The following is a 16353-nucleotide window of genomic DNA, read 5'->3' on the forward strand; positions in this document are numbered from 1 at the left end:
ATGCAGAACACCCACAAAAATATGCCCAAAATGCCATAGAAAATATAGCATGGAATACTTCACATATAAACATATGGGTACTTGTTCTGCACAGTCATCAACATTGCCCCCACAACCATCTACATCTGGTCTGAAAAGGAAGCTTGAAACACCTGTTAATGCTTCACCGGCAAAGCAGCCACGCTATGAACCTATCCATAGCAGTTTTAACGGCCAATTAAGGGATCACCGTTTTGTATCAGAGCCAAGATGTGATATTAAGAATTTTTTGAACAGTGTAAATCCTGATGTGCAGGCAATTCTAAATGCACAAAATGGCTCTTATAAGCTGTCCCTCAAATTGTTTGCACAATATAAGAAGCCAAATGGCACAAAATTTACACAGCCCCACATAACAGAAACTGTACCTGTATACTCAAATGCAAATTCGGGCAAAATAATAAGCAGTTTGATAGATCAATTGAATATTAAACACTCTGAATTTGCTGCAAAAGAGTCAGGATGGAGCCTATGCGGAACTCCACACAAGCTCTATGTTAATATTTCTGAATTCAGCCCATTACAAGGTTCTACATATCTGCCATTACCTGCAAATATTAAAAACAAAAGACCCGTGGTTAACATAGAAAATAATTATGAGAAATGCTTTTTGTGGTGTATTTTAGCTGCTTTGTTTCCAGTTTTAAGACATCCTGAGAGAACAAGTTATTATAAACAGCATGAACATGATTTTGATGATGCTATGGAGGGCTTAGAATATCCAATGTCTGTCCAGAATATTGATAAATTTGAAAAAAAGGCCAGGGATATCAATGGTAAACAATTATCTATTAATGTATTTATTTGTTCTACTGGCCGTGGCAATTGCTTGATAGCACCTCTCAGAATCAGTACACTTGATGATGATTCTGCTGTTCCGATTGATCTGCTCTTAATTGAAGGGGATGGCACACACCATTACACTCTGATACACAGTCTTGAAGCTTTAGTCAGAAAACAACAAGGCAAATCCAATACAATATTCAAGTTGTGCAGAAGATGTTTGACTGTATTTGATGGTAGAAAAATGGTGAATGGTGTTTGTGAAGTGAATGCAGAAATTGCTAAAAACAAGTTACTTGAGCATCTGAAATACTGTGGCAACCATAAGCCGGTTCATATGGTGATGCCTAATCCAAATGAAAATGCCAAATTCAAAAAATTTGAAGCCTTGTTGGAACACCCAGCATATATAGTCTGTGATTTTGAATCAAACCTCAAACCCCTTGCATTCTGCAGCCCAGATCCTGATGAATCTTCAATTACATCATACCAGTTACATGAACCTTCTAGTTTTTATTATGTTGTTGTACAGGATGGTGTTGTTAATAAAGAATATTTATACATGGGAGTAGATGGCATCAAAGAATTTGCACATAGAATAGAAAATGAATGCCATGACATAGCATCTAATATCTTATTAAAATCAAAACCAATGTTGCCTTTAACAAAGGATCAGATTGAAGATTTCAACAATGCAGAAAAATGCCCGGTATGTGATTCTGAATTTTCAGATACAAATATCAAGGTGCATCACCATTCTCATACAGATGGTAAATTCTTAATGGCTCTGTGTAATAGTTGTAATATTAAGATCCAGAGACCAAAATTTGTCCCAATATTTTGCCATGGTGCATCTAATTATGATTTTCATCATTTGATCAGGTACGAGGGGTTTGACAAGCAGAATTTAAATATTTTAGCAGAAAATGATGAGAAATATATTGCTATTAGCAAGATAATTAAAGTTAATGGTGTTCCCATTCACTTAAGATTTCTTGATTCCTACAGAATTCTGTCCGCTAGCCTGGCTACACTGGCCAATCAATTATCTGATGATCAATTCAAAATCACATGTGCTTTGTTTCCAAATCAGGACCTGAAATTAATTAGGCGGAAGGGTGTATATCCATATCACTATGTTACAGATTTTTCTAAATTTGATGAGTGTGCTCTGCCACCACAACAAAAGTTCTACAGCAAACTCAGAGCATCTGGAATCACTGATGAAGATTATCACCATGCCCAGTTGATGTGGAACAATTTAAAATGCCAGACATTTGGTGATTATCATAAGGCATATTTAAAACTTGATGTCACTCTCTTAGCTGATATACTTCAGGCATTTAGAAAATCTTCCATGGAAAATCATAAACTGGATCCAATGTATTTTTACAGTGCACCAGGCCTAGCATGGTCTGCAATGTTTTTAAACACTAAAACGCAATTGGATCTGATCCAATATCAAGATATGTATCTGTTTATGGAACAATGTATAAGAGGAGGCATGGTGCAATGTTCTCAGAGATATGCCAGAGCAAATAACAAGTATATTCCCAATTATGATCCAGCACCGCCATCAAATTATATACTGTATGTAGATGCCAACAGCCTGTATGGTTATGCTATGATGGATAAACTGCCATATGCAGGGCTTGAGTGGGTTGAAGATTTCAATATTGAAGATCTTCAGGATTTTGATGACAGTAACTATGGTCTATTCTTAGAAGTTGATCTGACAATTCCTAATGATTTACACAACACATTTTCTGATCTGCCCCCAATTCCTGAGGTTGAGTGTTCACCTGGCTCTAAACAGAAGAAGCTCATGATGACTCTAGAGCCAAAACAGGATTATGTCATATATTACAAAAACCTCCAGTTCCTAATGAATCATGGTGTTCAAGTGACCAAAGTTGGCAAAGTCTTAAGGTTCAGGCACTCAAGATGGTTGAAGCCATATATTGATACAAACACAGAGCTTCGAACATCTGCATTGAGCCAAATTGATAAAACTTTGTTTAAATTGATGGTAAATTCAGTGTATGGCAAAACCATAGAAAAGGTCAGAAAACAAACTGATGTTAAATTAATTACTGACCCCAGCCTGAGCAAAAAATTGATAGCAAAGCCTAATTTCAATTACAGAAGAATTTATGATGAGGATATGGCACTTTTTAATATGAAAAAAAAACAAATATTAAGTTTGATAAGCCTATTTATGTAGGGGCTGTGATATCGGAATTGGCCAAATTACACATGTTAAAATTGTATTATGATGTGCTGAAGCCTTTTTATGGTGATTGTGTAAAACTGATGTACATGGACACAGATAGTTTTATTCTTGATATTCAGACAGAAGATGTTTATCAAGATATGTCACAGCCTGAATTGCTTAAATATTTTGATACCAGTGAACATACAAAGATTCAACCCCACAACAAAAAGGTGCCTGGCAAGTTAAAAGATGAGACACTTGGTGATGTTATTGTGGCATTTGCTGGATTAAGGGCCAAGATGTACAGCTTTGAAACATGTAGTGGCGCTGTTGCCAAAAAGGCCAAGGGCATTGGGAGAGTGACTGTAGACAAAGAGCTTGAATTTGAAGATTACAAAAATTGCCTCAAAACCCAGAATTTAATTAGAACATCAGAATGCAGAATTCAGAGTGTGGATCACTTGTTGACTACAAATGTTGTAAGAAAAGTGGCTCTGGACCCACATGATGATAAGAGATGCATTTTATCATGTGGAATACATACTCTACCATGGGGTCATTGTGATTTGAAAAATGGCAAACAATGCCCAATTACAGAGCATGATTTGAAATAAATAAACATGCCTATGAACTTATTTGGGTTCAAAAAACAGGCTATTATGGACCTGCCAACACCAGCACCCTCTTCTGATATAATATCTAAACTAAGTGCTTTGTTAATTATTCATCTGAACAGCATACTTACAGATGTTGATGATGAAACAGGTAAAACATTGTACATATTTAACAATAATTTAAATCATTACCAATTACCTGTAGGTGGTCAATTACAATTTATTACAACTCCCGAGGGTAATGTCAAGATTTCAATAGGGAGAAATATTTATAGAACTAAGCACTCAAACATGGTTTCTGGCACTGTATATACTGTTTCTCCTGGTGACTGCTTATATATTGAGGTCCCGGGATCCTATGACAAGCTTATACCTTTTTTTATAGAATTAAGAATTAGATATTCTATAATAAATAAACACTAAAACAAAAATGCCTAATGATATATTTGGCCATACAAGGCATGAAGATCACAGTGATGAGATTCTGATGTTTGATGTCAGAGTTAAAAAATTAAGAAGTGATTTACGAGCTTTACAAACCACACTCAATGCCAGTCTTCAACTAGAAATTACAAATTTACAATCACAATGCATGGACCCTCTTCTTAAATGTGATTCAGAACTCAAATTGCTGCTTCAGAAATATACTGACTTGGCCACATTGGATAATTTTCAAAGTTTAGAGGAAGCTGTAGCAGCTCTTCAAGCCAAATTTAAGACCCAGGCTACCAACTCTGAGCAATTGAAACAACAATTGGAAGAGCAGATAAATAATGTCCAGACACAGCTCCAAACAATTGTCAAAAGCATAAAGTCACAAGAAGATTTTGATCTAGTAGTTTCCACTCTAAAGGAACAGATTCAATCACTACAGATACCTAATCTGGACCCCTTGAACAATGCCATAGCCGAGGTTAAAGAAAAAATTGAGACACTTGAGAATTTTATGGACAACCTACCATCTTCTGATGCTCTGAGTGCTATAACTCGTAGTGTTGCCAACATCAAGCTGCAACTTGAAACATATGAAGATTTTGGAAAAATTCAGAGTACCATAACTCATCTTGAAGGCACAATAGCAGCAGTGCAAAGTGATCTGACAAATGTACAAGAATCTCTAGAATCCCGCCTGCCTGGTATTGTAGACACCCTTGTCAGTGTCCAGCAACAGATCACAAAACTTGAAAACCTCAACACTGAATCTGAGCTATCACATTTTCATCACTTGATCGATGATATCCAAACAAAGCTTGAAATTTTACAACAATCAACACCTACTCAGGCAGACATAGCCCTGCTCCAAGATGCTATGCAAAGTGTGGCTGATGCTTCTGAATTAAATAATGTGAAATTGGCACTTGAATCTTTGCAAAATACTGTATCAAATCTGCCTACATCACAGGAACTTAAAAATATTAAGAGAGCTGTGAATCGCATATTGAAATCAGAAGATATCAAGAGTATCCAGACAGAGATCAAACAACTTACTGACACAGTGGCCACTCTGCCAACTAATCAACATATTAATGAACTGCATGCCCTGTTTGAGGATATCAGAAGACAAGTCCATGATCTTACAACCCAAAATTCAAAATTTGCAGTTGTTGAAAATTTACAGCAAATTGTAGCTAATATCAAGCAACAGCTAGGAAGCATGGAATCCAATCAAGCAAATGCTCTGTCTGTTTTTGCCACCCAGCTACAAGAGATTGTGCAACAATACAAAAAACTTGTTGTGGACATAAAGATGAAGCCAGGCCATGATGATGTTGTTAGGACTATCAATGAGCATCTTGAATCTGTAACAAGTAGATTGCTTACAGCAGAAAAAGAAATAACTGGCCTAATCGAGAATCCTAAACATACAGTAATTCTTGAATTGTACAGTATCCCCAACAAAGAATATGATTCACCATTTACACCAGGTGGCAAAATATATATGCTGTCCCCTGCACAATTTTATTACCATTTTTTTGTTGGGGGCACACTTAGACCAATCAAGATCAAATATTGGCTACAACCACAGGCACACCACTACCCTACCTTATCAATGACAAATACTGATAACAAAGCAAAAATCACCAGTGTAGAGTTAGAGGATTTTACAGACCCCAATACATTAGAGACATCTTATGCTGAAGATGATGGCTCTCTGGAATTTAATATACAAATAGGAGACAAACTGTATTTAGAAAATCCTGTAGTATCAGCTGCTGAACACCCTATAGTTGCAATATTCTTGCTTACATACTATGTCTAGACAAATTATTGTTGATGAATTACACAGACAAGCCAGACATAATTATAAGAGACTGCCAGTGGTCACAAAAGGCATAGATGATTTATGGCAGTGTGACTTGGTTGAGATGGCAAGTGGACAGCTGAAAAACTTAGACAAAATCAACAAGGACTACAAGTATCTACTCACTGTCATAGACACATTTTCAAAATTTGCCTGGGCTGTGCCACTGAAATCCAAAACTGGAAAATGTGTTACAGAAGCCTTCAGGACAATCATCAATCAGAGTGGAAGATCACCGCGCTATTTGCAAACAGATAATGGCAAAGAATTCTATAATTCTGTGTTCCAACAATTTATTAAAAGCCAGTCAATACAACATTACTCGAGTTACAGTGATCTCAAAGCCTCTATTGTAGAAAGATTCAACAAAACCCTAAAAAATCATATGTATAAACAATTTACACTTCAGGGTAATTATAAATGGCTTAATATTCTTCCAGAACTTCTACATAAATATAACAACTCGGTCCATTCCACAATCAACATAAAGCCCTCTGAGGTAACTTTATCTAATGAGCAAAAATTGATCAGTACTGTTTATTATCCTAGATACCAGCCAACAACAACAAGAGAAGCCAAATACAAGGTGGGTGATCAAGTAAGAATCAGCAAATATAAGCACTTATTCAAAAGAGGCTTTACCAGAAACTGGAGCACTGAATTATTTACAGTAGTTCAAGTTAAGCCTGGGACCCGATACACATATATAATAAAAGATCACCGAGGTGAAATTCTCAAAGGCCGATTCTATGAAGAAGAACTAAGCAGCCTGACACATATCTCATAGAAAAAATCATCCGCAGAAAAGGCAACAAGATACTTGTCAAATGGCTAGGACTTCCAGAACACAGCTGGATCGAGGCAGACAAAGTGATACTATGAACACCTGGGATGTTATAAAGAGACTGCCAGAGCCTGAACAGCAGATTAAGAGAAATGGCAAGCTGCTGCCTGATAATATTAGATGTCTTATTGTTGGGCCATCGGTTTGTGGTAAAACTACACTAATGATTGATATTTTTTTATTGGCACCCAACTGGTTAGATTGGAAAAATAGGCATTTGTATGTCTTCTCTAAGAGCTTGGAACAATTAAAATATCAGCAGCTGATGAAGCTATATGATGGACTGGATATAGCCACTTTTGAATCAGATGTTAAGCCACTTCATGAATGTCTCGATAATTCTGTTGTTGTGTTTGATGACATTATACTGGATAATCAAAACAAGGTTAGAAATTTTTTTTACACAGGGCCGACACAAAAACATAGATTGCTTCTACCTGGCACAGACTTTTTCAAAAATTCCAAAGAAGCTGATCCGAGACAACAGCAATTTTATATGTATGTTTCATCAAGATCATACCAACCTCAAACACATACATGATGAATATGTAGGTGGTGACTTGAGCTACAATGATTTTTCCAAGTTTTGCAGTAGGTGCTGGAACCAGGACAGCTATGGGTTTGTCACAATTGATATGACAAGGAAACCCAATAGTGGCAAATCCAGAAATAAAATCAACAATTTTCTAGACATTGAAACATATATAAATAACCATGAAAAGGCCAATCATTGATGATCTCAAATTAAGAGATTATCTTGTAAAAAGATTTAAGGGATGGAAATCAGAGAACCGAAGAATCTATGAACAACACAAGCAAACAGAACAGCCTATTATTGATGCTATAATGAATTAGGTAAAAATATCAAAACTGTTACAGAGCAAAATCAAAATTTGATCACAGAGCTTGTACCTGTAGCTGCTAGGAACATATTAGATTATCCAATCACCCCACTTTCTAGTATTCATACACCTAGTCCTGTTGCTCCTCGAAGAATTGAAGCTACTCAGGATCCTATTGAATTGGGTCTTCTTGCTCAAAAATATTTAACCACACCTAAAGACAACAAAGATGAGGTCTTTGGCTTATATGCTGACACAGAGCGTGATGGTAGCATCATACATAGAATTGGCAATTTCAGAGTAACATTTATGGGAGATGATCTGATTGTATATTCAGAATCTCATCTTGGAGAAAGAGGTGGTTTTGTTAAATATCCTGGCACACCTGGATTGTGGGAACTGATGACTCGGAAGAGACCTGGCAGCTATACAGATCAAGATTATGAGCACTACAAAGAAATATTAATAAAATCAGATGCTCTATACCAGAACAATGATCCCACACAAAAAAGAGTCAAGTCTAGCAGTGGAGCAAAATACAACAACTTAATCAAGCCCATATGGTCACAGATCAAGACAGGTAGTGTAATCAAACAATACAACACCCTGCCTAAAGAATTTGTGTGGGTTGATGATGTCAGGAAACTTGTAGATAGGTTGCTGGTGATAGCTGGGGAGGAAAATGCTGGCAACCACAATTTTTACAATGAAAAGGTTGGAATTATGGACATGATAAGCACAAAATTGTCTAATTTTATAGTGAATGACACTAAGGGGATTGGATATCTTATAAAAATTATTAATACTCTACCACCTAAATTTTGGAATATCTCTGAGGATCGGGGGCTGGTTAATGACATCATAAACAAGCTGCCATTTGAACTTCACATACCAGGCTATCAGTATTGTGGTCCAGGCACAAAATTGGACCATAGACTAAACAGAGGGGATCCTGGTGTTAATCCTCTAGATGCTGCTTGTAGAGACCATGACATAGCATACAACACACATTCTGATCTTGACAAGAGACATGTTGCAGACAAGAAATTAGAAGAGGCTGCATTTGGTAGATTTGTAAGCAAAGATGCTTCTTTAAGTGAGAGAATAGCAGCATTGGGGACCACCATAGCTATGAACACCAAACAAAAACTGGGGTGGGGCTTGTGAATATGTATATAATAAACCTAGGATGAAGGCCAAGGGTGTTATGTATCAGATACCTTATGCAGGTCTTAAATCTCTTAAAACTATTGATAGTCTTTAACCAAAAAGCAGCGCAAGAAAAAAAATTCTTGTCTTGCCAAGGGCCATGGTATGAAATTATTACTTAGTACCCCTCAATTAAAAAAATTACAGCAATCTAGAAAAAAAATCACATGTGGGTGGATTTATATTTACTATCCCGGCCATCTTAGCAGCACTTGGGGCTGTTGGTAGCTTGGCTGGGGGATCAGCTGCTATAGCAAAAACAGTAATAGATGCCAAGAAGAATAAGGAAGAATTAGATGAATTGAAGCGCCATAATCTGGCCATGGAATAACAAGGCAAAGGTCTTAAGAGAGCCATGAATAAGTTTTAAAAAAACAAGAGCCGCTTACAAACCAAGATATTGAAGCTTTAATCAAGCCACTGGGCATCAAAAATTTTAGAGGTGTGTACATGTCTGATTCTTTACCAGAGCAACCACTCAACAAAGAGTGTGGCATAGTTAATTTGGATAAGTACAAAAATCAGGGCACTCACTGGATCTGTTATCTTAAATATTTAAAAGATGAGGCATTTGTGTTTGATTCATTTGGAGGTATTCCACCTGAAAATTTAGTAAAATATCTAAAATCAGCTAATCTTTATTACAATAATGCCCGTGTTCAAAATTTCAAAGATGTTAATTGTGGACATCTGTGTTTATCTGTTCTTAGATATCTGTCTCAAATAAATAAACCATCAATTGAAAATTTTCAAAAGGCCCTGTGGTATTGGAAGCATCATGGGAGTATTCCATCTCACCAGCCAAAATTCAATATTGAAACTTAGATTACATGATGCTATAGTGTATCCCAAAACAATAGCTCTCAGAGCATTTTATGGCATGTACTTGATCCCTAATATTACACACCACAACAACACAATTGCAGTTGGTAATCAAAAAAATTGTCATCACTCCAGGGCAATATAATCTATCTACTCTAAATGCTCAGTTACCCAGAGGTATAGTGTTAACTCAAAATTCTGTCACTCACAGAGTAGAGATTGTGTCTGTTACAGAAACGGTGGATCTGGGTACTATAGGAGAGCTGTTGGGCTTTGAGAACAACACAAAAGTTGAACCAGCCATGAAACACACTGCTATTAATATACCTAAATTCTTAGCCATAGAGACTCTGAATATTCACTGTAATGTGGCCGAGGGTATGATCACCAAATCAAATGGCATAGGCACTCACAAACAAACTGGCATCATTGCAACATTCAAACCTAACTCTGAATTTATGGAGCCGAACATCTACACTCCATCACCAACATTATATTTTCCTGTGTGCCATAATAGAATAGATTACATTGAGTTGATGGTCACTAATGAAAAAGAAGAATTAGTTGATTTTGCTGGAGCCACAACAACTGCAATCATAGAGATTAATATTTAAATAAAAATACATACAAAAAATGGAAAATATTGAGAGTTATGAGCTACAATCATTCCCCCCAAACAGAAGGACCTTTGCAAATTTAAATCAACCCAACACAGAGATTAAGATAGACCTTGATGTAGGAGATGGCTTTATACACCCCCACAGAGCAGATCTATACATCAAATTTGATGTTGTAAAGCTCGATGGTACAGATTACCCGGCAAATTCAAATATAAGATTGGTAGACAATTTTGTGCCACATCTGTTCTCTGAAATTGAGATCAGAAAACATGGTTTTGTTATAAACAGAGTAGATTACCCTGGCATTACCTCTACAGCTTTGGCCACACTAAAATTATCCAAGACCGAGGATTCTTACTACAAAATAGGTGGATTTGAGGCTGGTGATAAGATAATATCTAAGAGCCACACAGTGCTGTTCCCCATGCGCCTGTTGCCAGGATTCTTCTCAGATTACAAAGATATTATGTGGAAGGGTGGTTTAAGAATTACATTTAGAAGAGCTGCCAATGATAATAATGCTTTGATGAGGTACAGTACATTAAACTCTACAGGGGAAGCTCTGCCTAATACCCTAGCTGATGAGGGCAAGTGCATTATTCAGACTATGGAGCTAAGAATCCCGGTTGTTGAATATGAAGCCAGTTATGCTCTTAAATACAAAGCAGATATCCTAAAAAATCCACAGGTGCCTTTACAATTTTATACATATCAATGTGTACAGAACCCTGCCACTGGTACCTATTATGAATTTGATGCTACAAATTCATTCTCCAGTATACAATATGACATGCCAGATTTTGTGGTGGTACTGTTTCAGACTGGAAGAAACAATAATCAGGAAAAAAATTCAAGTAAATTTGATAGCTGCAACATCAAGAACATATATCTTAAAAATGGCAGAAATGAGGTCTTTCCTAGAGAAAATTATAATTTAGACATGTCCAAGGATGATTTTCTTAAATTATATGAGGCATTTACAGCATACAAAAGGGTCACTACTGGCAATACTGACATGTATTACTCACCAGATGAATTCAAAGCACAGAGACCCATGTTTGTCTTCAACACTTCAAAAAGAAAACAAGTTGTGGTTAATGACAGAACAAACATTAAAATTATCTGTGAATTCCATGATACACTCCCTGATGACACCATATGTAGTGTTATTCTTATAGGTGAAAAATCATATGTTTATGATGTAAGAAATGAGAGAGTCACAGAGCAATTCTAGAAGATTTCTGCATATTACATTGTCTTAGTACTAGATATGCAAGTTGAGGCTGGTGTTCAATTGAACTTAAACCAGAAGTAAATATGTGTGGGTGGGTGTGGGTGGGTGTAGGTGGCTTTTTGGCTTAGTTTTAAGTGTATCCAAAAAAATATCAAGAGGGGCATATTTTTGACAAGCTTATGGACAACAATCTCACAGATGTGGCTTTTGTAAGTGTAGGCAAATCAATCTGAGGGGGGTCATACTTTCACGGGAAATTCCCGAGGGCATTTTTACAAAAATCTTGGGTTAGACAGGGTACTACACTTGAGCAATAAGCTCATATGCACATCTTGAGTTAGTTTTAAGTGTGGCCAAATCTGCCTGAGGGGGGCTCATACTTTCTCGGGTTTATAATAGTACAAAACACACTACTAGTACCGCTAAGCTGCTTAGTCTCTTCTGTCCCATTGTCGATCTCAAATATGTCTTTAGTAGGCGAGGAGCACTGAATGACCTTTCGGCTTTGGCTGTTGTCACTGGCACAGTGCGGAGGACCATTATGAATTTGGCAACTTCAGGCAGAAGCTCCTGGAGGGTGCTGTCTTGCAAAAGAAACTTCCTTATGTCACGCATGGTAGTTAAAACCACTTTCTTCTGTTTGGCGATATCACAAGCATGGACATGTGTAAGGAGAGCCTATCGGCATCCAAATCTTGGCGAAAGAATTCTCGCGTTTGCTGAAAGTTTGTTGTGCAACTGTTCACAGTTGAGATGCATTCTTTCTCTATGGCTGTTAATTTTTGTAGTCCTGTAGATTCATGTCCTTGTTTAACACATGATTTTGCTGTGTCACACACGTCAGTGTATATTGATTTATAATATTATTTTGGAGTGTAGAACTTGTGATGTTTGACAGCATCAAGATTTTCAAGTCTCTTAGGGACGTGACGTTGTCGGGCCAATTCTGGCTCGTCAACGAGGCTCAGTTTGCCCTCTGTGCATTTCAGCCAGAACTGCTCAAAACACATTCGCTTTTCTTGAAAGATGTGTTACCCTGGCCCCGTGTCAGGGCAACAGTGTTTTTTTCCTTATTGAAATATTTATTAATATGTTAATTAATTAGGTAAGTACGTGAATAAAAATATGTATATGTGATAAGGGTATCTGAATTTATTATGCATTTTTAGGTTAGTATACTTAGTTCATTCAAATGAAAAGGTTCATTTTATTTTTTCTGAAAAAGCGTTTTATACGAGACAGTAATTTCATGTGTTTTGTATACCCACAGGTATATGTGACGTTTTAGTAATGAGGCATCTGCGCATGCGCAAGTGTGTCCAGGTAGCACGTGTCCGTTATCTAATCACCTTCACTTTCTTCCCTCCAGGTGGAACGCTGTGCTGAACAATGGAGCTGCCATTAAGGGACGTGTCCAAGGAAGAACAGCGGGGTGTCATTCGGTTTCTTCATGCCGAAGGAGTACATCCAGCGGACATTCGTAGGAGAATGAAAGTTGTGTATGAAAAATGTGTATCGGACAAAACAGTGAGAAAATGGTGTAGGCGTTTTCGTGGTGGACGAAACACATTGAAGGACGATGCTCGGCCGGGACAGTTGAAAAATCGCATTCCTGATTGGACAGTGGATGCTATTGACAGCTTTATTCAAGAAGACAGACGAATATCTCTGGCAGCCATTAGCGAACAAGTGAATGTGTCATTGGGTAGTGTGCATGGCATTGTGAGGCACAGACTGGGTTACAGGAAAGTGTGCGCAGAATGGGTGACTAAGTGTTTGTCAAAGGAACAAAAAATGTGCAGAATGGGAATATCATTGGCTCATTTGATGCGATACAGGAATGAAGGTGAGGACTTTATCAGCAAAATCATTGGTGGAGATGAATCCATCTGCCCGTAATACCAGCCAGAATCAAGGAGGGACAGTATGGAATGGAAGCAGACAGGATCACCAAAACCAAAGAAAAGCAAGTCACTACCTAAAGTCGGTAAACGTATGATGACAGTATTTTTCGATGACCAAGGGCCATTGCTAGTGGAGTTCCTTCCGGAGGGACACACAATTAACGCAAACACGTACTGTGAAACACTGCATCGTCTACGGACATCAAGCAAGAATAAGCGTCGAGGAAAACTCAGCAAAGGTATAATTTTACTCCAGGACAATGCTCGTCCCCATACAGCCAGACAGACACAGGATATGTTGCAATCATTCCATTGGGAAGTGCTAGACCACCCTGCCTACAGTCCTGACTTGAGTCCATGTGATTTTCACATTTTCTGACCTATGAAGAAACACCTCAGAGGACGACGCTTTGCCTCGAGTCCTGAGCTGCAGGAAGCTGTCAGGGAATGGTTTCATTCCCAGCACAAGGACTTCTTCTACCAAGTAATTCATAACCTTGTTTCAAAGTGGGACCAGTGTCTTACCTCATACGGTGAATATGTGTAGATAACTACTGTAATAAAGTTTCTGCAAGGAAATGGACCTTTTCATTTGAATGCACCTAATATATTCCATGTATAAAAACCATGTACGTAGCTCTGTTCTTTCTTCATGCTTCGAACGTTCAAAATAAAGGCCGGCAGTTTAGCTGTTAAACATTAAAAATTTTGAAAGAAGGGCGGTTGGCAACAGACGCCAACCAAACATATATAAACTCCCAGATGAGAGTGGGGGAGGTCGGCTGTTGGAACTGAGACTTGGAAGAGAGAGGCTGTTTTTGCTTCGGTCAGCTAGGACCGGAGGACAGGTCTCCTGAAACGGATGCTGTAAGAGATTGGATTTGAAATTAAATAAAGGGGGAACCCCCGAATGTTACCAAACCTCCACCCGTATGCATTCGAGGGCATACGCTTTGTCCCAGTGCCTCTGTGAATAAACTGGGACGTCTTTTGCTCGAATTACGGTTCCCCCGTTATTGTTTTGCTCTACCACTTTATTAAATTTCCCATTACAATATTTGAAAGTATACAAGAAAATAACATTACTACATACATGAAATTATTACATAAAATAGTGTATGGACATAGTATTACAGTACACAATTATTTCTTCGTGAGATGGAGATTCTGTATGAAAGTGTTTGCAGTTTATTGTAGTTTGGTATGGCTGTAAGTACCGGATTCTGTGGTACCAGAATCTAAGAAATTGAGGATTTGTATGGCTCGAGTGCTCTATTTAATATAATTGGTTTTTAAAGGTATGATTAGGCTCCTGGACCAGCCACCGAGAGAGGGTGAGTTGATGGTTGAAGACCATTTTAGTTTGTATTGTTTCGTCGTTTGCTCCACCCCAGAGGCTAGGTGTTCCGCCCTCGGTGTCCCGTCCCGTTTCCTTTAGGGGGAAGTGGACAAGGTATAGAGCACTCGAGTTCCATCACTATAGTGGAGTATTGCAATTTGTAGTGAGAAAGAAAAAAAACAACAACAACAAAAAAAAAAGAAAAAAAACAGAAGGTGTAGATAAAATAAAAGAAAAGATCGTCGCCATGTTGTGTATGTGTAGGCCGAAATGTGTGCACTTCAGCTAATTCATGGCGACGTGTATGATTACAATCAGATAACTAGTAAATGTAAAGTAAAATAACTTTTAATAAAATATTAATGAAAATAACAATGATAATACAAAAATAAGATACTATATTATTATGAGTATTAATAATGAATACAATGGTTTATGAAGCTCCGGATTTCCGGTGCTATGTTCTTACTGGCGTACCAGTAAGTGTATCTACAGAGGGGTTTTATTTGATAATTTTATGAATTTGGGTTGTGTTGTTTTGAGGCTGTCTCCCTCAGAAGGTAGTCCTTGTGTATTTCTCCTTGCATTCACATGAGACGAAATCTTCTTCTTTCGGCTGCTTCACTTCTGCCTGTAGATGTCACGAAGAATTTCCTTCTGGGGGTATTTACTGGTGCGTCCTCCTTATCGCTCTTCTCCCCGGGAACTACTGTGGGTGATCTCTACGCGTCGAGAGAGCATTTTGGGACCTCGTCACCCTTCTATCTTGAGGCTGGCTGGGAGTAATGAGAGGTGTAGTAGGTCGAGTCTGCAGCTGTGAGTTGAACCGTTTCATTTCCTCCAAGGAAACTGCGTTTGTCAAGCATTTCAATTTGTCTATTTGTTGCTGACAGAGAAGGATTTTGATATTCGTCGTTGGTAGTTCCTTCCTCAGATTCTTGATGTAGTCTCCAGCTGCCGGGCAGAAGAAGACCTTATGTTCTGGAGTATCCTCTGTCTCTCCGCATGTGGCGCATACTGTTGTTTGCCTGCTGCCAATTCGGTGCAAGTGAACTCCATAAGGACCATGGCCTGTCAGCAGGTGAATAAGTCCTCTTATGGGGAGATCACCAGTAGGAATTTTGGCTCTTATGTTCGGGATGAATTCATATGTTCTTCTCCCGTTTTTCGCTCTTTCCCATTCTCGTTGCCAGTCCGTGGTTATTTTGTCGTGAATTTCTTGGAGTGTCGGGTGGAAGGCCCCTATAGTTCTTATTATGTCTCTTTCATTGCCCTTCTTGAAATGGTATTTAGTGGCTCTCCATCTCGCTTCCAAATCCATTGGCAGGTGTCCTGTGACAGCCAGAAGCGCCTCAGTCGATGTTGTACCAAAGGCACCTGTCGTTCTTAAAAGTATCCTTCGTTGTGAGCCTCTTAGTGTCCTTAAATTTTTTTTGGTTGTTTAGGCCATCTACCCACGTTGAAGCCGCATATGTTACTATTTGTGCATATATGGATTTAATGTAAGATTGTATAATGCTAGGATGTAGATTAAAATTCTGGGAGGCCAACCTTGTCAGTTTATTCATGGCTAGCTCCCCTTTACT

General features: G+C 38.1%; 1 protein-coding gene across 1 annotated transcript; it reads left to right on the forward strand.

The window, feature by feature from the left end:
* The first annotated feature begins 12913 nt into the window (after window positions 1-12913).
* LOC145991731 (protein GVQW3-like) lies at window positions 12914-13423 on the forward strand. Its single transcript, XM_083127785.1, has one exon. It carries the CDS (start codon window positions 12914-12916, stop codon window positions 13421-13423), a length of 510 nt encoding a protein of 169 aa, XP_082983911.1.
* The last annotated feature ends 2930 nt before the right edge of the window (window positions 13424-16353 follow it).

This window comes from Lepisma saccharinum, chromosome 8 (genome assembly GCF_977018435.1).
Source record: "Lepisma saccharinum chromosome 8, izLepSacc3.1, whole genome shotgun sequence".
Lineage (NCBI taxonomy): Eukaryota > Metazoa > Arthropoda > Insecta > Zygentoma > Lepismatidae > Lepisma > Lepisma saccharinum.